This window comes from Salvelinus sp. IW2-2015, linkage group LG13 (genome assembly GCF_002910315.2).
Source record: "Salvelinus sp. IW2-2015 linkage group LG13, ASM291031v2, whole genome shotgun sequence".
In the NCBI taxonomy this organism is placed as follows: Eukaryota; Metazoa; Chordata; class Actinopteri; order Salmoniformes; family Salmonidae; genus Salvelinus; species Salvelinus sp. IW2-2015.
This window is the reverse complement of record NC_036853.1, coordinates 45,741,663-45,769,477: the sequence shown is the minus strand read 5'-3', so window position 1 is coordinate 45,769,477 and position 27,815 is coordinate 45,741,663. Positions and strand designations below refer to the sequence as shown.

The window sequence follows — 27,815 nt, the reverse complement described above, 5'->3', positions numbered from 1 at the left end:
TCTAGTGCGCCTGTGGAGCTGTTAGCCTACCTGACTCGATGCTGTAGATGATCTCTGCATTCYKTCCCTTGTCTTTGTCCAGGGCGGTGACCTGGAGGACTGCCGAGCCCAAGGCGGCCGACTCGAAGACGCGCCCGGAGTAGGGCGAGCCCGCGAACCACGGCGCGTTGTCGTTGGTGTCCTCCACGTCCACGATGACGCGCACCAGGTTCCTCTTGACGGGGATGTCCTGGTCACGTACCTGGGGAGGGGGGAGAGAGAGAGAACGAGACAGAGAGAGCGAGAGAGACGCAGAGAAAGGAATAGGACAGAGGCGGAGAGAGATGGGGAGACAGAGAAAGAGAGAATGAATGAGATGTAATACAATCTGAAGAAAACTCTTCTTTCCCTCAACAGTAACTGTGTTAAAACAACAAACAAATCAAATTACACAAATAACAAAAAAACATCAAAGTAACAATTTTTCTTCATTTGTCTCAATTCCCAGTGATCCAAACAAGTAAACAATGAATGGGGAGAGGATTCACTTTGGATGGGTGCTGCATGGTTCGTTTCAAATGGCAAATACCAGCAAACAAACAACTAATCAACACAGGCTGACTGCCCATCTGTTGGAATTGGAGAGTGGCTGATTGTGAGAGACACACACACAGTGGCTGAATAGGGGAGAATGTTCTTAAAATGCTAGTACTCTCTCAATGGAGAGGACCAAACTAAACCTGTCTCAATATGCTATCAGAACACTTATTGAGACTGCTACATACAATGGCTGAGTAGGAGTGAGTGGTCTGAAACCTCTGTGAGCCACTTTCTCCATTGAGAGAGTAACAATCAAACCTTTCTCAATATGCTGATAGAACACCGACGTTCCTTTTACCTGCTCTGTTTCTATGGTAATATGGTGTTGATATAACGACGTGTGTCCGATTGGCTGGGCGGGTTTGTTCAGGGTGTACAGTGCACGTGTTCATTGTCTGAGCACCACACCCCTTTGACCTACTTTGACCAGAGCTCTAGCAAGGTCTTACAGCACACTCCGCTCAGACGGCAGAATAATAACACACATTATTAAATAGGTAGATTCTAGGAAATCCGTAACATCCGTACCATGACTGTGAGTGTGTGGCGCCGCATGGTCTCGTGTCCAGCCGCTCGGCCGTGTAGAGGGCGCCGGTGCCCGGGTCCAGACGGAACTTCTTCAGGCTGAAGGGTCGGTGCTGCTCAAGAGGGTAAAGGTCAACTTGTTCTTATCGTCTTCGTCCGCGGCGCTGATCCGGAGCACCTCGGTCTCTGGCGGCGTGTTCTCGGCCACAACACCTCGTAGCGCGGCTGGGAGAACTGGGGCCGGTGGTTGTTGGTGTCGATGACACGGATCAGCACCTGGTGGGAGGAGGGGAGAGGGACGGTGGATGTCAGTGTGGTGAATATTTGAGTCAGGGTCAATCTGAGAGTAATGTATGGTGTTGTTGACTTTTTACTGTCTCTCAGTCATTGTTTCTCTGTCTCCATCCTTCACTCACTCTCTCTCTCTTTCTCCATTCCTAAAAGTGCCCTTTWCATTCTCTACTTCCCTCTGTCCATCTCTCCCTCCCTCTTTCTCCCTTCCCGACTCCCTCTTCCCCTCCCTACATCCCTTTCCATCCATCCATCAAGTAATGAGCAGTGTCCGTGTAGATACAGACCACATCAATACATATAATGCCTTAATATATATATTTTCCCCCGATGGCCACTTGGCACCGCTGACAAGGAAAACAGGGTTATCCCACATCGATTTCTTAATGCATTCAAATGAAGACGTGTTGAGGGAGCATTGAGGGAGTGTTAAAGAGGTGGTGAGAAAGTTACAGGTGACATCAAAGTTGATAAATGACATCAAAGTAAGCCATCAGTTTGCAGAAATGCATCAGAAATGCATTTAGAAATATATTGCAGATTCAAACGGTTCACCAACTATTTATCACACCAACAACGCGGGTTTCATAGTTCAAGGTGGAAGATTGATTATGAAGAAAACACATCTGCTAATACATTGAGGTACACTTTTTTTTTAATACAGTGCAGTCGAAAAGTATTCAGGCCCCTTGACTTTTTCAACATTTTGTTGGGTTACAGCCTTATTCTAAGTATTTCAGGCCCTTTGCTATGAGACTCGAAATTGAGCTCAGGTGCATCCTGTTTCCATTGATCATCCTTGAGATGTTTCTACAACTTGATTGGAGTCCACCTGTGGTAAATTCAATTGATTGGACAACATTTGGAAAGGCAAACACCTGTCTATATAAGGTCCCACAGTTTACAGTGCATGTCAGAGCAAAAACCAAGCCATGAGGGTGAAGGAATTTTCCGTAGAGCTCAGAGACAGGATTTTGTCGAGGCACAAATCTGGGGAAGGGTATCAAAAATATTCTGCAGCATCGAAGGTCCCCAAGAACACAGTAGTCTTCCTAATTTTTAAATGGAAGAAGTTTGGATTCTCCAAAACTCTTCCTAGAGCTGGTCGCCCGGCCAAACTGAGCAATTGGGGGAGAAGGGCCTTGGTCAGGGARGTGAACAAGAACCCGGTGGTCACTCTGACAGAGCTACAGAGTTCCTCTGTGGAGATGGGAGAACCTTTCAGAAAGACAACCATCTCTGCAGCACTCCACCAATCAGGCTTTTATAGTAGAGTGGCCAAACAGAAGCCACTCCTCAGTAAAATGCACATGACAGCTCGCTTGGAGTTTGCCAAAGGACACCTAAAGACTATCAGACCATGAGAAACAAGATTCTCTGGTTTGATGAAAACAAGATTGAAGACTTTGGCATGAATGCCAAGTGTCACGTCTGGAGGAAACCTGGCACCATCCCTATGGTGAAGCATGGTAGTGGCAGGATCATGTTGTGGGGATGTTTTTCAGCGGCAGGGACTGAGACTAGTCAGGATCGAGGGAAAGATGAACAGAGCAAAGTACAGAGAGATCCTTGATGATGTTTTTGCTTTGTCATCATGGTGTATTGTGTGCAGATTGATGAGGGGAAAAAACAATTTCATCAATTTTAGAATAAGGCTGCAACTTAACAAAATGTGGGAAAAGTCAAGGGGTCTGAATACTTTCCAAATGCACTGTACATTTATGCATACACCTCTGATAAAAGTGCCATTGTGTATTTCCATCACACAGCATCATACAAATACATTTTCCATACAAAGACAGACCTTTTGCCATAATACCACAATTGGCAATGTGAAAGTCATCTCCCCATTTCATRCAAAGCATCACATCCCTGGTCCCTAAACTGTAAAATTCCATCGAGTCTTGTTTTATCAACATCAGCCACTCGTCTACTGGACTTCCGACAAGGGATTAGGACAAGCCGACGGAATGGCTGTGGCGGTAGCCGGCCCGGCGGGGGCTTTTCCACGGCAGAACAAAGGAAAACACAGATTAGACACCCCTGGATGCCAGCCACCAGGGGGCAGTGTCCCACATGGGAATAACACACATCCAGCTGGAACTCATACACCTGAATCCCACTATATCGGGTCAAGCCGAGCTGAGCCATACTGGGCTGGCCTGGTTGCACATCCACCAGAGGCGTTGGAAGTCGTGCTATAAAAGACAATGTGAAAACAAAATATTTGAGGCGATACTGATCAAATCAAAGGTCACATGCACATATTTAGCAGATGTTATTGCGGGTGTCGCTGAAATGCGTGTGTTCTTAGCTCCAACAGGGCAGTAATATCTAACAACACACACACAAATCTAAAAGTAAAAGAAAGGAATTAAGAAATACAGAAATATTAGGACGAGCGATGTCGGTCGTTCAGGCCTACAGTATGAATCGTACTCAAGAGGACAGAAATAGGCGACTCTCTCACTGCCAGAACCTCAGCTCTTCCACGACGTCAAAAATGTCCGTCGGTACCTCTTGACAGCAATGAGAGCATAGAAAGCACTGCCAGCAGAGTGCAGGAGACAAATATAGCCTWATCTGACGGGTGCGATAACATTCACAATCTGTCGTGTGCTGTGAGGTTGGCAGGGCTGGCTGAGTTCACAGATGCAAGCATTGGGTAGTACAGCTATTGGCTAGGTTACATACTAGTTAGGCAGTGCTTTAGCTTCAGAGCTGGCAGTCTCTAATGTTAGCGGTATGCTAACAGTCAAGAGTTGTATCAGTCTGCTAGTGGATTGGATGAAAGTTAGCTTCTGATGGATATTATTCTCAGTCCAAGTAGAATTGTATACCGTTGTGTACTGTACATTGCAACTGCACAGTTGTATCTCTAATCTACCCCTCTCGCTTTCTCTCTCATACAGTTTCGTAAGGAACTGGCTGTTATCTAGATGCAGGCACGTCCACAGATAGGGCTCAACCAGTGCCCGAGCACCTGCCCTTTTGCCCTCCTATCAAGTACTTTTCATTTTAAATTTAGATTCACTTTTCATTTTATTTAAAAATGAAATGACGTGTTCATCAAACGAGCAGATTTCATAAGCTCTTGAATCTCAGAAATGTCCCCCCTGCTCAGCCCGAAGAGCTCACTCCTCTGACTTGCATGCAGTGGCTGCGGGCGCAGGACGGGGAGACTTGAATACTGGTAGGAGGCTACTTTAGAGCTGCATCTGTCATATGTGTCTCCCTCAATGTTAGGGACAAAGAACGGGGCAAACTTGACTGCTTCTTAGTAACAGGCAGATGTCAGCAGCAGAACAAACTCACATCAAGTAAAAAACGAGTTGGTTTCAACAGCATAGCTAACTAGCTAGCATATTTACATCATCATTCGCTCTGATCGGCCGAGAAGACACTCTTTTCCCAATGTCAATCATCTCTCGTCGTCTGGCATTAGCTTGCTTACAATATGTGATGTTGGCTGTTGTCTTAGAAAATAAATAGGCCTATACATTTAGACATTTTGGCTAGAGAGACATTTGGTATGAATTTTGAGTTGAGAAAGTTATTTTTTGAGAACCTAAAGATCTGTGCACGGCCCTGTCTAGATACTTCTTGAAACTGTCCTCGGTGTGACCCTAAAGGGGTCCCCAGTGGGGTTTGTGTTATGGATCGGACCCTCTTGGCAGCCCACCAGTCTCTCTCTCTCTAGGCGCATCGTTTCATGTCACGCCAGACGTCACACTGCCTAAGGTCCCTGGGGCTTGTGCGATCCAGTTCACACACACACACACACCCCACACCAACGCGACTTGAGCCCCTACACAATGCGTTTCAATCTGGACGGTGGCAGATAGCGCAGCGAGTAAAAGGAGGGACCTTCACAAGCGGCTGGGCCTGGGAAAAAGCTATCGAAAAAGAAAACCCAGACGAGTGTCCGCTCCTATCCGCCCCAACCGTCCACCATCTGAGTCTACAGGAAGGGGGGGGGGGGAGGGGGGACCAGACAGAGCAAAAGACGAATGTCCACTATCATCCATCCATCTGTCTATTTTCGAAAAACACACATTCAGGGAGGAAAACATATAGCCTCTTCAAGACACTTCAAAGGGGCATTACCCCTGAATCTGAATGATGCAGTGTGACTGGCGGTTGAAAAGACGGCATCTTTCTCTCTCTCTCGATGCCTTCCTGAGGGACTCGAGGCAACGAGATTGGGACTGAGACGGCGAATGGAGATATATGACAGATGAAGAGATTGAAGGATGAAGAGAAAGATATACAGTTGAAGTCGGAAGTTTACATACACCTTAGCCAAATACATTTAAACTCAGTTTTTCACAATTCCTGACATTTAATCCTGGTAAATATTCCGTGTCTTAGGTCAGTTAGGATCACCACTTTATTTTAAGAATGTGAAATGTCAGAATAATAGTAGAGAGAATGTTTTATTTCATCTTTTATTTCTTTCATCACATTCCCAGTGGGTCAGAAGTTTACATACACTCAAATAGTATTTGGTAGCATTGCCTTTAAATTGTTTAACTTGGGTCAAACATTTCGGGTAGCCTTCCACAAGCTTCCGACAATAAGTTGGGTGAATTTTGGCCCATTCCTCCTGACAGAGCTGGTGTAACTGAGTCAGGTTTGTAAGCATCCTTGCTCGCACACACTTTTTCAGTTCTGCCCACACATTTTTTTATGGGATTGAGGTCAGGGCTTTGTGATGGCCACTCCAATACCTTGACTTTGTTGTCCTTAAGCCATTTTGCCACAACTTTGGAAGTATGCTTGGGGTCATTGTCCATTTGGAAGAACCATTTGCGACCAAGCTATAACTTCCTGACTGATGTCTTGAGATGTTGCTTCAATATATCCACATAATTTTCTTTCCTCATGATGCCATCTATTTTGTGAAGTGCACCAGTCCCTCCTGCAGCAAAGCACCCCCATAACATGATGCTGCCACCCCTGTGCTTCACGGTTGGGATGGTGTTCATCGGCTTGCAAGCATCCCCCTTTTTCCTCCAAACATAATGATGGTCATTATGGCCCAACAGTTGTATTTTTGTTTCATCAGACCAGAGGACATTTCTCCAAAAAGTACGATCTTTGTCCCCATGTGCAGTTGCAAACCGCAGTCTGGCTTTTTTAATGGCGGTTTTGGAGCAGTGGCTTCTTCCTTGCTGAGCGACCTTTCCGGTTCTGTCGATATAGAACTCGCTTTACTGTGGATATAGATACTATGGTACCTGTTTCCTCCAGCATCTTCACAAGGTCCTTTGCTGTTGTTCTGGGATTGATTTGCGCACCAAAGTATGTTCATCTCTAGGGGACAGACTGCGTCTCCTTCCTGAGCGGTATGACGGCTGCGTGGTCCCATGGTGTTTTTACTTGCGTACAATTGTTTGTACAGATGAACGTGGTACCTTCAGGCGTTTGGAAATTGCTCCCAAGGATGAACCAGACTTGTGGAGGTCTACAATTTTTTTCTGAGGTCTTGGCTGATTTCTTTTGATTTTCCCATGATGTCAAGCAAAGAGGCACTGAGTTTGAAGGTAGGCCTTGAAATACATCCACAGGTACACCTCCAATTGACTCAAATTATGTCAATTAGCATATCAGAAGCTTCTAAATGACATCATTTTCTAGAATCTTCCAAGCTGTTTAAAGGCACAGTCAACATAGTGTATGTAAACTTCTCACCCACTGGAATTGTGATACAGTGAATTATAAGTAAAATCATCTGTCTGTAAACAATTGTTGGAAAAATGACTTGTGTCATGCACAAAGTAGATGTCCTAACCGACTTGCCAAAACTATAGTTTGTTAACAAGAAATAACTCAAATATGAAGAAAGAGGGGAACAGATGGTTCCCAAGAGAACGAAAACCGATAGATGGGAAAACAGACAGCAACAGTGAGAGAGAAAGAGAGGAATGAGACAGACAGAGAGAAGCATGCAAGACAAATATGGAAAGTGAAAGAGAGAGAAAGATGGAAAATGAAAACAAACGGGAGCTGAGGAAGATTGTGGACAGAACAGCCTGAAGCACTACTGCAGAGCAGGAGGATGGCATGGGGGGCTGGCAAGGAGGCAGGGGAAAGGAATGGAAGGGGGCGGCCTGCCTGGGCTGCCACCGCTCCCTGCCGATGAGGTGCCCAGGATGGAATGTTGCTCCGCCCCTGCCTCGGATCAGCTGACCCCACAGAGAGAGAGAGAGGCTCCACTTTGGAACGAGAGGCAGGCAAACAGAGAGACAGGCAGGTTGGTAGGTAGGTATAGGCAGGCAGACAGGAAAGAGAGAGCTAGAGAGAAGACGGACAGAAAGACAGACAGACTCCCACATAACAGAACACCACACAGAAACACTTTACTTCACTATGGTGTCACTTAGCCAGTCAAAGAACTAGGAACAGGTCAGCTAGGCAGCTGGCAGGCATATAAGCCTAGGTCAAACCACAACCGCACAACAAACAACACCGGGAGCGAGAGCCAGCCAGCAACTTCCGAGAGGGACAAAAAGGGAAAATGGTGCCAGATAAGGGGAAAAAAAGAGAGAGAGAGATCACACCTCCCCACACAGACCTCTAATGCAGACCCGTGCGCGGCGTTCAACATGGTACACGTGAGGCAGAAGAACGGCACCGCCCYCAGCGGGCGCCATGTCCAGGTGAGGCGGGCTATGATGCCCCCCTGCCAGGTGGCAGGTTTTTGGGTCCGGGATGTTGGCACGGTCCAACCTGTAGCTACATGCTTCTCAAAATAGGATTCAAACACAGCCAACAAAGGTTCAGTGTTTCTTGTTTAGGCTTTAGTCTCCCTCAACAGAATAAAGAATAATAATGATCGGTGCATGGTGGGACTGAGAACCTCAAATATGGAAGGGAACAGAGAGGGAGAGAGAGAAGGGGAATTGAGAGATGGCTAGATTGATAGAAACAGAGCGAGAAAGACTGATAGAAACAGAAAGAGAGAAGAGGGAGAGAGAAAGAAAGAAAGAGGGAGAAAACAAGAAAACAAACAAACGCATTCCTTGGAGAGAGGAAGAAGGGAGGAGAGAGGAAGAAGGAAAGAAAATAGGCCAGCTAGTCTGGCAGAGGCAGACACCACATGACTTTGATTTGAAGGAGAAGATAAGTGAAACTTTGTGTGTGTGTTCCGTTTCGACGAAACGAACGGCATACTCCCGGCCACAGGCTAAACAGCACACCTCCGTCACAGAAAATAAAGTACCCAAAACATCCCTTTGTATCTTTAATTTGTTGTTTGGCATGTTCTGTTGTTTTTTTTCTTCCCCTCGGTTTACAAGCAACTTCACAAAAGTAGGTCTTATTTGGGGGTTATCCACAAAGTCAATTACTCTGTAATCTCCATTGACTCATCTCCAATCTTTAAAAAGCTGAAACAGAATATTGAACGTAATAAAGCAGACAAATCCTGAGGGACAATATATTGAAGTATTTCAAAATCCCTTCTGAAGATTAAACAAAATGGTTAAACCTGATTATCTTACATAATTTAAATCAACAGAGCTTGCGGTTGAAAAACAGTTTGTCAAATAATAGATTGTCAAACAGATACATTTTTTTCTGTTGGTCCAGTGTGGCCTAGATTCACTTCCTTCTCGCTACCTGTCTGTTGTGTGTGAGTACAGCGGCAAAAGTGTTGACGGGCACAGATACTTTGTTTTTGCTACTAATATGACCAGCGGAGAGCGAAAGGTTGTCGAAACTACGGAAAACGGGTGAACGTCCAATTGACCCGATTCATATTCTGTTGAGAATGTGCAGAAAACACAAACACAGAAAGTATATGCGCTCCGCTCCCCCCCCCCTCCACCACCCCCGCACCCCCCCCCCCCTCCCCCCCCCCCCCCCCCCCCTCCCTCCCGCCCCCCCCCCCCTCTCCCCCATCTCCCTCACACACCACACACAGACACCCCTAAAGCGGCCAACCCCCCCCCCCCCCCCCCCACCACGACCCATATTCCCTGTATGTGGCTCACCAGCGGCCTGCCACTGATTTCCTCTGATGTCTAACTAAGAGGGTTCGGCTCTACAAAGGCCTTCACACACCCCTCGCGGTAACAAGGGGTGACTTGAAAAACGGGGCACCCCCGAGCCTTTGAACACTGTCAGCGCCGTGACTAATTGTGTTATGTCATTTCCCCCCTTTGTACCGCCGTCCCACTGGTCAAAAACATGACTATGTCCAAAATGCAGGCCTTTTTCCTATAAAATGCACTACTTTTTGACAAAGACCCTATGGACTATGCACTATATAGGAATAGGGTGCCATTTGAGACTCACTCCCTCTCTGGCCGAGGAAATAACTGATCAGGGAATCAGCGATACCTGATATTTCCTCGTTTTGCGGCAAGACGGACGTGTCTTCTAAACTTGACTAAATCTGATTAATAAGTCACTGTATGGACTGGGATAGAGGATAATGGAGGAGGTGTCTGCTGAAGTAAATTTTCCTCGAAGATCATGAGAGTGTGTGTGTGTGTGTGTGTGTGTGTGCATATGTAAGCATGTACAGTACCAGTCAAAGTTTGGACACACCTACTCATTCAAGGGTTTTTCTTTATTTTTACTATTTTTCTACATTGTAGAATACTAGTGAAGACATCACAAATATGAATAACACACATGGAATCATGTAGTAACTAAAAAGTGTTAAACAAATCAAAAAAGAAGCCACCCTTTGCCTTGATGACAGCTTTGCACACTCTTGGCATTCTCTCAACCAGCTTCATGAGGTAGTCACCTGGAATGCATTTCAATTAACAGGTGTGCCTTGTCAAAAGTTAATTTGTGATTAATTTCTTTCCTTCTTAATGCATTTGAGCCAATCAGTTGTGTTGTGAAAAGGTAGAGGTTGTATACAGAAGATAGCCCTATTTGGTAAAAGACCAAGTCCATATTATGGCAAGAACAGCTCAAATATGCAAAGAGAAACGACAGTTCATCATTACTTTATGACATCAAGGTTAGTCAATGCGGAAAATGTCAAGAACATAGAAAGTTTCTTCAAACGCAGTTGCCAAAACCATCAAGCACTATGAKGAAACTGGCTCTATAGAGGACCGCCACAGGAAAGGAAGACCCAGAGKTACCTCTGCTGCAGAGGATACGTTCATTAGAGTTACTAGCCTCAGAAATTGCAGCCCAAATAAATGCCTCACAGARTTCAAGTAACAGACACATCTCAACATCAACTGTTCAAAGGAGACTGCATGAATCAGGCCTTCGTGGTCGAATTGCTGCAAAGAAACCACTACTAAAGGACACCAATAAGAAGAAGAGACTTGCTTGGGCCAAGAAATATGAGCAATGGACATTAGAGCAGTGGAAATCTGTCCTTTGGTCTGATGAGTCAGAATGAGATTTTTGGTTCCAACCGCCGTGTCTTTGTGAGACGTAGAGTAGGTGAACGGATTATCTCCGCATGTGTGGTTCCCACCGTGAAGCATGGAGGAGGAGATGTGATGGTGTGGGGGTGCTTTGCTGGTGACGCTGTTAGTGATTTATTTAGAATTTAGGGCAAACTTAACCAGCATGGCAACCACAGCATTCTGTGGCGATACGCCATCCCATCGCCATCCCACATGATTCCATATGTGTTATTTTATAGTTGTGATGTCTTCACTATTATTCTACAATGTWGAAAATAGTCAAAATAAAGAAAAACCCTGGAATGAGTAGGTGTGTCTAAACTTTTGACTGGTACTGTATTTGTATCTGTGTGTGTGTGTGTGTGTGTGTGTGTGAGTGTGCACATATGCAAGCATGTATGTATTTGTATCAGTGTGCGCGCATTTGCCTGTGTGTGTGTGTCTCTCTCTCCCTCTCCACACGACAATAGGGTGCTCTGTGACGGATCTGAAGCCTCCATTTAGCCAACGCTTCCGCCGGCGGGCTGTGGAAAACACCGCCGCCCGCCTCGCCGCCCCGACCCAGCAGGCTGACAGGGGCTCGGCGGAGCAGAGAGCCGCATGATAAAAGGCTCTATTTCACAGGCAGAGACAACAAGTAGAGTTTTTTTTTTTTTTTCATCCACAACGGATCTCTGAATGCTTTTGAGAAGAGGCACAGAACCTTTGGAATTTTTACGGAGTTCCATAGGCCTGAGACAGTGACTATGGATATGGATAGGGACCTGGGTTGAAATAGTGTTTGTTTTCTTTCAAATACTTTGATTGAGCCTGCCTGGCGCAACGGAACGAATAGGATAGTCCCAAAAGAGCAAACCTGTCACCAGGCAGGCACAATGAAACACTTTGAAAGTAAACAAATACTCCTTGAAACCGGGTGTGGACTATGGATGGGAAACAGAAAGGCCAACATGTTAACAATTTCACTTTTAACATATCACATAATAGCAATATCATTATGAATATGCCATGARTTGGAGGTGACTAATTGCGGATTTTTATAAAAACCCTTACAGCTCTGTCCGCTTCTAACCTCAAGAGAATGTTCATCTCTGGATAGAATAATGTGGTGTGGACCTGCACTTTTCTTCAGTCTTCAGTCTTGTCAGGAGAACTCAATGCACTTTCATGAGCGATGCAGATAGAAAAGCCATGCAGGTTCAGCGAGGGGGAAGGAGGGGTGTAACTGCAGACATGGCTCTGTGGAATGCACACTTTTTAAAAAGCGCCTGGCTAGACAGGCACCGTTCCTCCCGCCCTCTCTTTCTTCCTCCCTCGCTCCTCAGCCCTTCAGGAATGAGACAATGGAAGAATCCCGGAGCTGATCTGCCAAGAAAGAGTTCCGAACGCTCTTGGCCTGTGTCCCAAATGGAACCGTGTTCCCTATAAAGTGCACTATACAGTGAATAGTATTCCATTCGGGACGGTAGATGTGGACAGAGAGAAGATGGAATGTCCGCCAAGCACATGGCGTGACGTTAGGGTTAAAGTTTGGAAAAGCGAGCACCTGGAGTACGCCCGGTGAGGTGTTGACCCACGCGCGAGTCTAATCAAAAACAGGCGATGGATGGGAGCACGGAATTTCTGACCTCACTCTAGATCCACCTCCTTGCTTTACCCCCTCGTCTGTCTGGCTGGCTGTCAGGCAAGCTGAGTCCCAATTGAAATTTGGCAAGAGTGCAGAAATCACAACAAAAGCTTAACGACGGATGAACGCAGAATGAAGCCTCTCCTCATGCGAACCATGTTTATGTTTCCAGAATCTATTACTTTCCCTCCAATCACACAAGTCAATCACCTTTTTGTGATTGACTATGCACTATTTAAGCGAGAATAAAGCCGTGGAAAACACAAGCATCCAAAACGACAGAATGCACTGGGTACCCTCATGCAAACTTAGCTCTACCATTTCATTTCAGAAATGTTTCCATAATCCTTTCCTCCGAAAACACACAAAAACAAATCCTCTTTTTGTCCGTAGTGACAAGCCTCGCAATGATCTGTACAGCCAAAACCATCCAAACCTCTGGACACGCAACAGGAACTCTCCGTCTCATGCAAACCCAACATCTCGTTCCCGTGAATGTTTCCATAATCTTTTCCCTTTTCCATCACAAGAGTCAATCATCCCACCTCATTGGATCCGTGACAAACTCTACCGCCATCAACAAACGTTCCAATTACCTGGGTGCTGACAAATCGTGTGCCGTCCGTTGCCTCCACTGTCAGGTTATAATTGGATTTTTGCTCGGCGTCGAGGGGCCTCGCCACGATCAGGGTCCCACTGGCCTTGCCCACGTCAAAGCGGCTGTCGTAGTTCCCACCTGGTGGAAACGATGGAGGGAAGGGTTAGGCGGGCGCACAATTAAAATGGACAGGAAATGAGTGGGGCTATCATCACCTGTTTAAACGATGGTGCAGCACTGGAGCTAGGTAAGCTAACAGTGGCATACGGTTCTGTTTGGCTGTGGTGTTATTCTAGAGGCCCTTATACATCAATTGTATGTAATCCATGCATAATAATATGTATATTATCCGTACTGTTGCTTATATCAATATAATAAGCAACACAATCCCTATTGTTGATACATACAGAAGCACATGTGTACTGCACTATGCATCAACAATGTGAATACATTTCCCTGTGGTTATGTTAACTTTCCAGTCTCCTTATGGAACCATATGTGCAAGTGGTACGATGTGTATACATCAAACACATACAGTTAGCTGCAAGTGTCAATAGATTCCACAAGACACCACGAATGAAATACATACGTACACAAAATGGAGCCATATGTTCATGTGCGATATATGTGTTTATGTAAATCTGTTGTCACGCGATCACAAGAACGACGGAAACGATGCACAAGCTCAACCACGGGCACGTGACAGCACAACTGGGTTCAAACACTATTCGGAATCGTTCAAATACTTTGAGCGTTTGCTCTAGCCTGCATGGAGTGTCAGATGGGCGGGGTTTACACTGCTGGGACTACCCCATTGGTCTATTAAGCCAGGCAAGCTCAGACAAGCACAGCTAAAGTAGTTTAAATGATTTCAAATAGTATTTGAACCCGGGTCTGCGTGACAGACATCACAGTCAACGACCTCACAGTCAACGACCTCTTAATACAACCAATGGTATTAGAGAGGTCACTTAATACAGCCAATGACAGTAGAGAGATCCCATTACGGCAGATCTACCTTCCGCTGTACAGTTGAGGTCGCAAGCCATCTGAACGATGTAAAACACTTCCTCTATGTCTCCTTCTGGACAAACCAAATCCAGTAAGCGAGAGAGAGAGAGAGAGAGAGAGAGAGACATTCCCAAAGGAGAAAAGAAGAGCAGCAGAGAAGCAGAGAACACAGAAAAAAGAGAGAGAAGGTGTCAGTCAAACGTTGGTTAGAAGACGGGAGGGGGAGAAGTACTTTCAGGAAATGTCAGGAAGAGTTTATGCAGCAGAGATGTTAACAGTCACCGTGCAAAGAAGTCCCCATAAGAGATTCAATTATTACAGTGAGAAAGGAGAAAAAAACATGTATATAGGTTTGTAAGTTTTGGGGTTTGTAGGCTACACACTCACATCCACTTGCTAGGGTTAGTGCTAAGAAGAATGCTACAAGAATCTATGCCGGGGATGTCTTCCCTTGACTATAAAACTAGATGAATCTCCTTCTAGAATGCACTCAACTTAAACAAATACACACCCTGGCGCGTATGCACAGACCCGCCCGCACACAACCTAAAACAAAACCCCTGCGTCCACTCGTCAAGGCTTCACCTGTGATTTCGAACCAGACGGGCGTGTCCGACGTCTCCGTGGTGATGACCCCCACCATGTGCGCCACGGGGTCGCTCTCCATCACCGAGAAGAAGAAGGGGGGCTCCTCGAAGGCCAGGGGGCGCGAGCCAGCCGCCACCTTCGGCTTGGGGATCCACTCGATGTGCAGCCGGCAGGTGGACAACTTCTGGGGGCGTCCGTTGTCCACCGCTTTGATCTGATAGAGGGAATGAATTGATTTGAATTGATTTGGGTAACACAATTATACAACAAGATGCATTGGACTCCCGGGGGATAGCACTTAAAAGCATGAATTTAAATACTTTAATTAAAACACAGGGAGGGGGGGGGGGGGGCGAGAGAGAGAGAGAGAGCAAGAAATAGAGTGAGAGACAGAGACAAATAGGCAAAGGGGTCAAAGAACGGTCAGCCAGCCCACATGGGGAAAAACAACAACAGAGCAGAACACCTGTTATCATGGCGTTCCCCGTTAAACAGGTGTTGGTGGAGCTTATTGTGTCATGTGTCTAATTCTGTCAAGTGAGATAAATCTATCACAGGCAACATTGGCCCAAAAGTACTACGACGTAAAAATACTGTGACTATCCTAAGCATCAAAAGGTTATCAACAAATGCAATTTGGCATGTACATTGGAAATGTAAAAGTATGATTTGTCCAGTAATTCTCTAAAACACTGGCTCTAGTTTAAGATGTCATATAACTCAGCATGTACGTTGACATTCCTCTAAAAGCAAAATAAAATCCTAAGCCTAAGTGACTTCTCCCCAACTTTACAGAACAAAAATATAAATGCAACATGTAAAGTGTTGGTCCCATGTTTCATGAGCTGAAATAAAAGATCCCAAAAAGCTTATTTCTCTCAAATATTGTGCACACATTTGTTTACATCCCTGTTAGTAAGCATTTTTATTTTGCCAAGATAGTCCATCCACCTGACAGGTGTGGCATATCAAGGAGCTGACTAAACAGCATGATCATTACACAGATGCACATTGCGCTGGGTACAATAAAAGGCCACTCTTAAATGTGCAGTTTTGTCACACAACACAACGCCACAGRTAGATGTCTACATTTTGAGGGAGCTAGCAATTTGCATGCTGACTGCAGAGCTTTTGCCAGAGAAGTTAATGTTCAATTCTCTACCATAAGCCGCCTCCAACGTCGTTTTAGAGAATTTAGCAGTACGTCCAACGGGCCTCACAACCGCAGACCACGTGTAACCACGTCAGCTCAGGACCTCCACATCCGGCTTCATCACCTGCGAGATCATCTGAGACCAGCCACCCGGACATCTGTTGAAACTGTCTGTAATAAAGCCCTTTTGTGGGGGAAAACTCATTCTGATTGGCTGGGCCTGACTCCCCAGTGGGTTGGCCTGGCTCCCAAGTGGGTGGGCCTGGCTCCCAAGTCGGTGGGCCTATGCCCTCCCATGGATGCGCCCCTGCCCAGTAATGTGAAATCCATAGATTAGGACCTAATGAATGCATTTAAATTGACTGAACTGTTAACTCAGTGAAATCATTGAAATTGTTGCACGTAGCGTTTATATTTTTGTTCAGTATAAGATGCGGAGGAATTTCCTCATGAAAAATCCGGAGTATACAAACTACGAATCCAAATGCGCTAGGCTACTCACGGTGAGGATGTCATACTCCCCGGCAGAGGAGAACTTCTTGGACGACACCAGACCCGTCTTTGGCTCGATGAAGAACTTCCCGTGCTCATCTCCCTCCTCGATGGAATACGAGATCTCAGAGTTGGCCCCCTCGTCACGGTCCGAGGCGATCACCCGGTACACGGGATCCCGCTTCAGAGCCCGGTCCTTTTCTGGTTTCTCCCGTTCCGGAAGCTTGATCTTGTAGATCTTCTCCAGGAACTGCGGCCGGTTGTCGTTCTCGTCCAGGACTTTGACGATGACGCGGACCGTGGTGGATTTGGCGGGAACCCCGTGGTCSGTGACGGTGATCTATTAGGGAAAAGTTGGGGGAAAAACATGGAATTAGAATGGGAGAATGGGAATTATGTTGACTGTGACTTTAATCCGATTGAAAAATAGGGGAAAATATGGAATTAGAGGGAAAAGAGGGAAATGTAAAGCTTCAAAGGATTTCTGGGAATTAAGTGTCAAGGCCAACAGTCAACGGTAGAACGTCATCACATTTCACATTTTGAACGGACGTTGTGTTCCATATACCCATGTAACGTTGGGAAGAGTTGTCACGTAAACATTTCCAATTAAAGCCATGTTTGAAACCAGTTAAGCGAAACAATGCATATACCGCAGAGGAAAGGGGGGACCAGGCAATAATGGTGCACATATGTGTAAGCAGTAGGCTCTGCATCTCTTGAATATCTAATGACCAGAGCTCCGCCGTTTGATTGAGGACGTTCCTTATTCAAAGGCCTTGAATTAATCAAAGAGAGCGGAGGTAAAAAGTAAACTCGCTTTCTTCCCCCCCCCCCCCCACCTCTTCATTTCATTGCTGTACACACAAATGCTTCTCAGTAAGTAAATTGGCTGCCAAAATTGAAGCAATTCCTTCCGAGATTAGCGAGTCATCTTATTCAAAGACCCACGCTGTGCTTCCGGGAACCAATATGCGAAGGGAACAGGCTGTTATTCACTCGCTCGCTCGCTTATTGAAATTGAATTGTTCCCTTGCCTTCTTTCTTTCCCTTTCAGTCGTTCGTTTTTACAGTGAATGGATTCGAATGAATGCGAGAGGCAAGTCACAGTTTTGCCTTTTTCTCTGAGACAAGCGCAACAAGACGGTCCACAGACCACACTCGCTTTGCTTTTCTGCCGCAGAAGAATGAGACTTGTCGTTATTTTGGAGATGTAGCAGGCCCCGTCTCTTTGGTGAGCAATGTCTCCTTAGTGCTCCAAAAACTGCATATTCCGTTAAATGRGTTTACTTGATACATGTATCACCATCCAACCAGGCACAAGGAGGAAAAACTGCTTTTTATCTATGTGGATGTTTTCTTCCTCACAGTGATAGAACTATTAGGTATCAAACTCCAGCCTGGTCCCAAATCAGTTTGTGAAGTCTTGCCAATTCCTATGGTAATTGTCATGTGGCACAAACTGTTCTGAGACCAGGCAACAACAAAAAAACACACCAGTGGCATGACGTGTTCACCACGTTGGAAAGCCAGGGGAGAAACAATTGTTTAAAAATAGTTCCAAAATAATAATTAAACCCTACAGCCTACAGTTTGCCGGAGGGACATAAGTTAGTTTGAACACTTGGTAGTTTGAACACTCAGCTGTTTTAACACTTTGTTAATTTGGCATGGCTTAATATCTGAATGATGTCTAATCTTTCAAATGAAATGCACAGCCGAGACAGCTTAAAGTACTCAGCCAGCCATAAGCTTAGCTGATCCAAACAAAACACAACACTTAAATGTTATGAGTAACTGGGAAACTGAACTGGGGTTCGTCTATCTATCTCAAAGCGTCAGAAATAAAATAGCTGAACAATAGTCATTTAAAACCATCTGCTCAGCGCTACAGCAAAATCACTTTGGGGGTTGGTGGTCACACTCTATTTGGCACTAGCAGCGACGATTAGCGGCATAATGTGTTTTTGTTTCCCCGCGCCTAGTCGGTCCGAGGCAGTCCGAGCTATTTGCCCGAACAAAATTAATGAAATAGTACGACGAGGACCATTCGAGTTCGAGGCGGCATGCTCCTCTCGGGAGCAGTGTTGCCAGTGCGTTGGCCCGTATTCTCATATTCTGTAATGAACATTGCCATTACGAGCAGATGAGTTCATTTGGCCCCGTTTCTGATTATATTTTATATGCGTCCTAAATGGTACCCTACATCTACGTAGTGCACTACTTTTGACCAGAGCCATAGGTGTCCTGTTCAAAAGTAGTGCACTATACAGGGAATAGAGTCCCATTGTGTACACACTCTTTGTCCACAGTTCCCAGTTCCCTTTGTGAAATCAAAGCAGTGGATTGAAAAAAGCTGAAGACGAGGACCCGGCTAACGTTAACAGGTGAACTCTGCTGTATGTGGGTGCATCTCAAATGGTATCCTATTCCCGATATAGTGCACTTCTTTCGACCAGTTGCCCACAGGCCTCTGGTCAAAAGTACTGCATTAAATAAGGAATAGGGAGGCCATTTGGGACTCCGGTCAAAAGCAGTGCATTAAATAGGGAATAGGGTGCCATTTGGGAYGCAGACTGAATGGTAATTATGCCGAGCGACTGGAGAGACAAGACGGGAGCATCAATTACAAAGACAAACTGAACTCTGTAATAACGTACGGGGCACGGAGGGTTAACTGCCTTTCTCAGAGGCAGAACAACAGATTTTTACCTTGTCAGAGCTCTCTCTGAGAGAGTGTGTGTGTGTGTGTGTGTGWGAGAGAGAGAGAGATGGTGTATGTGAGTGTACATGCGTGCGCGCTTCCCAAGCCCTGCTAGACAGTTGCTCATCAGCACATCCTACTCTTTCAAAACAAAGTCTTTACCAGAGGACAGTCTCTGTGTCTGTCAGACAGACAGTCACAACAACGTCAAGACAGTGTCACAATGGTTCTCGGGCTTTTCGTAATTAAATGTTTACACTTGGAGCGCATTGTTGCACGTCTGCGACAAACCCCTGGTCAAATGGGGGCCAACTCTCAAGTCGGATTTAGTGAAATGTTAGTGCTTAGACACACAGGCATTAATCGTGAAAGTGGCTGAGACTATAGAAACTTGTGAAGTTGGTGTATAGATAGGCCTATGACCAGAACATTCAACTTGCCTATCTTTCAGGGCTGGGCGAGCATATCCTAACATATCTCCATTGTTGTTTCCTCTCTCTCTCTCTCTCTCCCTCCCTCCCTCCCTGTTCTCAGGCTTGTCACCCTGCCGCTGAAGCCGACACACACTCACCAAGATGAGCCTGCCGTTTTCTCATTCAGAGACCTCCCCCACTCCCACTGCCAGTGGCGCTCTCACACACACACACACACACACACACACACACACACACACCACCACCTACCAACCCTCACCCCATCATAACCCTCCCCACCCAGCCACTCCACTCCAACTCCTCTCCCGGCATCTGGTGCAAACAAGGCCTGCAAAGTCAGCCAGCCCCGACCACCCCCCACTTCACTAGCTCCACATGTTCTGAAGTCGCTATGGTTACCAGCCAGACTCTGCTAGGAGGCCAGGCTAGGAGCAAAGGTCTTCGTCCCAAAAGGCACCCTATTGGTCTTAGTCAAAAGAAGTGCACTACATAGGGAATAGGGTGCCATTTGAGACGAAAGGCGTCACCTTAGCTCTGTTACCATTTACCCACATCTAAAGTATTTAGGTCAAAAGGTACTTGCGTCAAAATGCTTCTTTTTTTTTCTATCTCGCTCCCGTTCCGGACAAACTGAAGTGGAGCAGTAGATCAAATGAAAGCTAACTGTAAAGTTATTATATAACCATTCATTAAAACTACAACACAAATACATACAGACACATATATATACATACAGTTGAAGTCGGAAGTTTACATACACCTTAGCCAAATAAATTTAAACTCTGTTTTCACAATTCCTGACGTTTAATCCTAGTAAATATTCCCTGTCTTAGGTCAGTTAGGATCACCACTTTATTTTAAGAATGTGAATTGTCAGAATAATAGCAGAGAGAATGTTTTATTTCAGCTTCAATTTCTTTCATCACATTCCCAGTGGGTCAGCAGATTATATACACTCAATTAGTATTTGGTAGCATTGCCTTTAAATTGTTTAATTTGGGTCAAATGTTTCAGGTAGCCTTCCACAAGCTTCCCACAATAAGTTGGGTGAATTTTGGCTCATTCCTCCTGACAAAGCTGGTGTAACTGACTCAGGTTTGTAASCCTCCTTGCTCATACACGCTTTTTCAGTTCTGCCCACAACTTTTCTATGGGACTGAGGTCAGGTCTTTGTGATGGCCACTTCAAAACCTTGACTTTGTTGTCCTTAAAACTTCTTTGGGACAGGGGGGCAGTATTGAGTAGCTTGGATTAAAAAGGTGCCCAGAGTTAACTGCCTGCTACTCTGTCCTAAAAGCTAGAATATGCATATAATTAGTAGATTTGGTTGGAAAACACTCTGAAGTTTCTAAAACTGTTTGAATGATGTCTGTGAGTATAACAGAACTCATATGGCAGGCAAAAACCTGAGAAAAAATCCAACCAGGAAGTGGGAAATCTGAGGTTTGTAGTGTTTCAACTCTTTGCCTAGCCAAGATACAGTGGAAATGGGGTCATATTGCACTTCCTACGGCTTCCACTAGATGTCAACAATCTTTAGATCCTTGTTTGATGCTTCTACTATAAAGGAGGCGGGAATGAGAGGGGATTGAGTCAGAGGTCTGGCAGAGTGCAATGAGCTGGTCACGCGCATTCACATGAGAGGTAGCTTGCGTTCCATTGCATTTCTGAAGACAAAGGAATTCTCCGGTTGGAACATTATTGAAGATTTATGATAACATCCTAAAGATTGATTCTATACTTAGTTTGACATGTTTCTACGAACTGTAATATGACTTTTCGTCTGAACTTTCGCCTGGACCTGCCAGCGCGTCGTCTGTTTGGATTGTGTACAAAACGCGAGAACAAAAGGAGGTGTTTGGACATAAATGATGGACTTTATCGAACAAATCAAACATTTATTGTGGAACTGGGATTCCTAAGAGTGCATTCTGATGAAGATCATCAAAGGTAAGTGAATATTTATAATTCTATTTCTGACTTTGTTGACTCCACAACATGGCGGATGTCTCTTTGGCTTGTTTGGGCTCTGAGCGCTGTACCCAGATTATTGCATGGTGTGCTTTTTCGGTAAAGCTTTTTTGAAATCTGACACAGCGGTTGCATTAAGGAGAAGTTTATCTAAAGTTCCATGCAAAACACATGTATTTTCATCAACATTTATAATGAGTATTTCTGTAAATTGATGTGGCTCTCTGCAAAATCATCGGATGTTTTGGAAGCAAAACATTACTGAACGTAACGCGCCAATGTMAACTGAGATTTTTGGATATAAATATGCACATTATCGAACAAAACATACATGTATTGTGTAACATGATGTCCTATGAGTGTCATCTGATGAAGATCATCAAAGGTTAGTGATTTAATTTTATCTCTTTCTGCTTTTTGTGACTCCTATCTTTGGCTGGGATAATGGCTGTGTGTTTTTTGGACTTGGCGGTGATCTAACATAATCATATGTTGTGTTTTCGCTGTAAAGCATTTTTTAAATCGGACACGATGGGTAGATTAACAAGATGTTTATCTTTCATTTGCTGTATTGGACTTAATGTGTGAAAGTTACATATTTCAAAAATATATTTTTGAATTTCCCGCGCTGCCTTTTCAGCGGAATGTTGTCGAGGGGTTCCGCTAGCGGAACGTGTGTCCTAGAAAGGTTAACAAATTAAAGGGCTTTCGTTTCAAGCTTCAATTTAGTTTTCCTCTCACTTGAGGCCTGTGCAACTCGGCACTCAAATCTAGGAGTAGGCCATTTAATTTATCATAAGGGTGGATGAGAGAGGGGGAGGGGGAAAAAGAGAGGCAGCAAAATGTCTTCCTCTGGAGAACAGATCCCTCCCCTCTGCCCCACTATCTTTACTCTCCAGTCCCAGAATAAAATKWRTGTGTCCCACTGTGTAAATTGAGTATGAAAACACAGRGAGTGGCTGGCATGCGGGCACACATTGGCATTAATTGGCATCCAATGAACCTCGAATTGCATTAACTCCTATAACGGTAATTAARCAGCGCCCAATCTGGTTACTCGATCTTGGCATGAAATGTGCTGGTGTTAAAGGTTTGGTTAGGTTGGGCAGAGGGAACGGAATGAAGAGGGGGAGGGAGAGACAGAAAGAGAGACCGAGAAAGTGAGTATCCACAAGTTTAAACATCAACCCGGCTTTGAAGGCTCGCTTCCTGTCCCGGCTTGCCTCCCTCGATCCCGAGATGGTACACTGGCGAAGAACAAAGGCACAGTCACCCTGATTTTCCCCCCTGGAAATCTCAACCGGCGGAATCATGATCCAAAACCCAAACCCCCTTCTGCCGGTTAGTGTGGAACTATGTGCTGCGTCTCTGTGCTTCCGCTTGTTTTGGTTGGCAACGCTTGGCACCCGGCCAAAGTACGTCGGTTGGAGGTTAAAGCCAGCCAAGGCTAAAGTTTAGAGAGGCAACTAAAATGCTTACTTTTGTCTGTTTTGGCTGAAGAGGTCATCCTTGAGGGCCTTTCTGATGATTAGCAATGCTGTTGATGCTTCTCCAAACAAACACGAGGGCTCACAGACAGGCGGACAAGAAAGTAGACCGTTTTTTTCTTTCCCCCTTTCTGATAGCGGTAGACCAGACAAAACAAGGTGCTTACCTCAAGAATGTGCTCGTCCTGCTGTTCTCGGTCCAGCTTCCTCGAGGTAGTTGTGACGAGACCTGTCGAGGGAAAAGAGGTTTGTTAGTACTATGGCCATGATCAATGTATCAATGTGGCATCAATGTTGCATCAATGCTATCTTGTCTTACTACAGGACAACGTGATATCCATTTCCTTGAAATGAAACCACAAAACCATATTGAGAAAAAGGCATATTTTAAATGGCAGACGAACTTCATTACAAGATGCATGATGTGCTTCCTAAAGACTCAAAATAGCCAAACTAACACTAAAGCAGGAAAGGGCCAGGGTGAATTGCTGATTTGCAGTGTTTGGTTATGTCATCCAATCCTTCTAAATGACCTGCGAGAGGAGGATGGGGGCTGAGATACTGACCCCATAGAAAGGTCTCCAAACCCCCAGTCACATCCACGCCCCAGACAGTCCACTGTCAGGCCACCCCATCCTCCAGACGTGAAATATCGCAGCGGTCCGCTAAACGGGCTCTGAAACAGCAGTGGCCTCTAAACTCTAACTGAGGCTTATACCGCAAGCTGAACAAATACAGAAGCAGGCAGTCAGAGGCAGACACCGTCAATTGCAGCCCCAAGCCCGAGCTCTAGCGTATTGAGTCATCTGTTAGAGTGCAGGGATTTCGAATGAGATCCCATGGTTTCWTTTAGATCTGATTTAAATCCGATTCAACCAAAGGGCCGGGAGAAGAGAAAGARAGAAGGGTTGAAAAAAATCAACAAAAAGTTTGGCTACATTATACGAGCAGCAGTCTCTTCTCCCCAAATAATAAGCAGTGTATTCTCACTCCCGGCGTAATTGTAACCTCGMAGTAAACATGAGTGCAGAGTAGACGTGCCAGAGCAGACCGCACCAGAGCCGGCTGGTGGACCACGCGGCGACAGATTATCATAGCAAAAAAAAAAAAAAAAGGATTTCCGAAACCCGAGCCCATCAATGGCACATATGGTGCAAACCGGAATAGCAAGCCCATAACTTGCAGCACCTCTCGAAATAGCTCTTGCACAGCAAATGAAGGACTCAACTGAGCCGGAGCTCCCCAGGGCTTCGTTCATACTATACCCTAAAAAGTTTGGAATTGAAAATAAATAAAACAAAGAGTTATCAGCATTAGAGAAAGACAGTGTTTCCCTTGTGTGCTAAGCTATTTTTGTTAAAATAAAAAATAAAAGCATTGAACAAAGCTAATGAAAGCATTACAAGTTGGAAAAACTTGTCTGAGGAAATTGTGAGCGATTTAAGGAAGGACTCTTGACAACATGCCACCGTCAGAACAAACTCAACAACTAAGTCAATGTGCTACACTGTACTGTTAAGCTTGTAACAATGTTGGATAGTTTGGCGATGGGTAGTGTCATGGGTTGAGACCAGCAGCTGACTGTGACATAACTTTTGTAAAAGAAGGTAAGGCATATCGGTGGGGCTGAAAACCGGCCAATTTGCAAGGCATCTCAATGGACGTAAACAAAGTGATCGTATTACCCCCATTTCCCAAAGAATGAAAGAGCTCACACACACGCGCACACACACATTCATACACACACACTAATATTGCCTACACTTCCAAAAGACTGACAAAGAGAGGGGATTGCGCTCACTCACACACACACACACACACATTCCCCTTTGTCAAGCTGCCAAGTGTGCCAGGCTGAAAATCCTCCACAGCTTTAATTAAAGGGGCGGGGGTTGACTCCTCCACACCTCCATCCTAGCGAGAAGCTAAATTTAACCGAGGTAGAACTCTTAAAGGTTGCTCTAAATTGATCCGGATGGTTGGAGCCATCTTTAAAAAAAAAATGGATCTTAGCTGTCTCCTAGCTCTCGGGAAGCAGTCCTTTGATGTGGGGTTACATGCGTCAACAACTATGAAGTAGTAGGCGTAGCGTAYCTCCCTATCTTTACCTGAGCCACAGCTCCAGGCCTCCAGCCTTTGACGATCAATTCTGCTTCTGGATTAGAAATACACAGACGCATATAGGTACTATACACAGTGTACAAAACATTAAGAACACCTTCCTAATATTGAGCTGCACCCCCCTCAGAACAGCCTCAAATCATCAGGGCATGGACTCTACAAGGTGACGAGAGTGTACAAGGTGACAAAAAAAAACACACACACACACGCAAGCCTCCTCAGGAGTGAGCTGAGCCGGGGCCGACAGTAATTACAGCCATGCTGTTTAGAGAAAAACAACAGTTGCAGAGGAGAGGCATTCAACAGCATGTCCTTCAGCACAACCGCGTCTCCAAAATGGAGGCCGGGGGAGCTGTCCGGGACAGTGGCGGGCTCTGACACAACCCAGGTATTACTGCAGTGATTAGCAGTCTAGCAGGGTGACACATATTTAGCTGTCAACTGTAGACGTGCGGGAATGTTGTGGGTGTCTGCAGTTGGAGGCTAAACCCTCCCCAGTTACGAAGGAGCTATATGAGCGCCTTGAGATATTTACCGTAATTGTTGACGAACTAGCGAAAAATCGAATAAGCCCCGAGATTTCATTATTTGATCTAAGTTGGGATTGTTGTTTTTCTGTTTTGGGGTCGGGGTAAAAAAAATATATAACGACCCAGGGCGACTCGTTTTTCTCATAAGGAGAAAACATATAACCTCTCCTTGCTTCGAGCGCCAAAGACAACACTTTCCATATCACCATGTTTAATTGTTGAATCTACCAACTAGCTCCAAGCTAGTCTACAGGGAGACCCAACCAGAACCCAAAATGGAGGTTCAAAACAGCAATGTGTTCCCTGCACAGCCAACACAGCCCAAGAAACCCTCATTATTGCAAAGTGTGTATCGCAGGGCAAAGTATCCCAAAAGAAGTAGCCCAAAGCATGGCTGACTTGTGTAAGGGGGTTTAAGATGGGRCAGGATAAACATTTCCAGTAGAGAAGGGGTTGTTTGGGTGTTTCTTTAAAGGTGAGATGCCACAGAGCCGTCGACTGGGTACCATTTGATGGGCCTCCACAGACGTATCATTTAGCTAGGGGAGGAATGCCCGTACTTCACACAGCTTACAAAAGGTCCCTGCATTTCCCATAAGAGCCCACTTCACACGCACAAACAGGGATTCAGGGATTCAGACAGGGACACAGATTCACACAACAAGATAGAAACCACCACACACTCGGACAGGGACGTACTGACAGGCACACACACACACGTATGCTGGCAGACACAGTGTGAGTGGATTCAGACAATAGCCTTCCGTGATCCTCCCACACCTGCTGCTAAGAGGGGGTCTTTGTGAAAATGGCTAGCATTTAGTGAAGGAGAGAGAGAGGGACAGCTAAACCACTTCAAAACTAAAATGCCTGCCTCGCTCCCCTAAGCACTGCACAGACCCCCCCCCCACACACACACACACACAAAGGGATGTTTCAGAGGACTCCATCCTCCCTACCTCATTACCCTCCAACCAGGTAGCTAATAGGGCTCATCTAATGGAGATTCATACGAGGGGATATAAACAAACAATGCGTCCCAAATGGCACCCTATTCCCTCATAGTGCACTACTTTTGACAGTGGGCCCTGGTCAAAAGTAGGGAATTGGGTTCCATTTGGGACGTAAAAAAGAGGGAACCCTACTATGAGCTCACTGTCTATCTGTAGGCGGTCCTCGATTAGGACGGATACAGGGGGTCTGGGAAAATACTTCCTCTCCAAAACTAATATACATATGATGGAAGCCGAGGAATTTTGGAAGCTCGGGAATTTTCCCCGACAGGATGTGCAGGACTGCCGATAAGCTTAAGAAAGCGCAGTTGCTTACGACCATAAACAGAGATAAACATCGACACTGGAGGAACTCAATTTCGGGGACRGATTTTTATAAGGTCAATGTCATCTGTGGTCGTGGTACATTGAAAGCGTATCAGAGCCACTCGGGTGTTACTGATTCTGATTCCCATGGTCAATGTGACGGGGGTCGTATTCACAGGATACCAAACAGAAGAAAACTGGCTAAAASAGCGAGGGACTTCTCCAGTGAGAGGCACAAACTTTCATCTCCCGTTGCAAAACGTTTTGCTACGGTGTGCCTATAGGGKGTTCCAGATGCCTGTTTGAGCATGTGATTGATGTATGGTTTGGTGACGGGGATGAGTAATTGGGATGAGTAATTGGATACTGTGGAGCTGATTACCAGCTGGGGTCTACATACTGGCTATACTGTTTCTATTATGCCTGAATGTAATGTGTCCGCCTTCAATTTAGAGGGAGGGAGGGGAAAAAGGGAGAGAAAGGTAGAGCAAAATAGACAGCGAGAGACAGGAAACACCTTGTGTGAGATTGAGAAAACACCAACCCCGGCAGATGACGTCCATGTTTTTTTTGTTGTTTTTTTACATCGGCCCCTGCTGATGTGTGTACATTCCCGTGCTCAGTCATGCGCTGAGGACAGACAGTCTGGTCGGTGTGCAGGCCGCAGTCTGCAGTACCTCCCGGCTGCAGCGTCGGAGGATGTAGATTCAGCTGTTCCCAGAGAKKTGAGGGAGGTGCTTGGGAGCAGCTTAGGAGGGGGCGAGCCGGGAGGAACAGGTGTGCTAAGAGCTTATACTTAATGAACCTCGAAGCCTTGTGGTGCTGTAGGCATCCCTCACACTCTCAGACAGAGAGACAGACAGACACACACAGACATTAACAATAGCCTACAAAGGTTCAGGTAGCTAGAAGCTGTGGATTAGTTTCCCTGAAAAAAGTATACCCCATCCCTTTCCTTTCCTGCTCCTTTGAAAACCTTTTGTGTCTCGTGCCAAT

General features: G+C 45.5%; 1 protein-coding gene across 1 annotated transcript in view; it reads right to left on the bottom strand.

Moving 5' to 3' along the window:
• Positions 1 to 27,815, bottom strand: part of LOC111971278 (protocadherin Fat 1-like) — a 98,244-nt gene that overhangs the window by 41,604 nt on the left and 28,825 nt on the right. Inside the window, 9 exon segments of the mRNA XM_070446014.1 lie at positions 31 to 241; positions 1,108 to 1,145; positions 1,148 to 1,207; positions 1,210 to 1,317; positions 1,320 to 1,380; positions 13,008 to 13,147; positions 14,606 to 14,822; positions 16,264 to 16,593; positions 23,017 to 23,078. Coding sequence (XP_070302115.1) covers positions 31 to 241; positions 1,108 to 1,145; positions 1,148 to 1,207; positions 1,210 to 1,317; positions 1,320 to 1,380; positions 13,008 to 13,147; positions 14,606 to 14,822; positions 16,264 to 16,593; positions 23,017 to 23,078 — 1,227 coding nt within the window.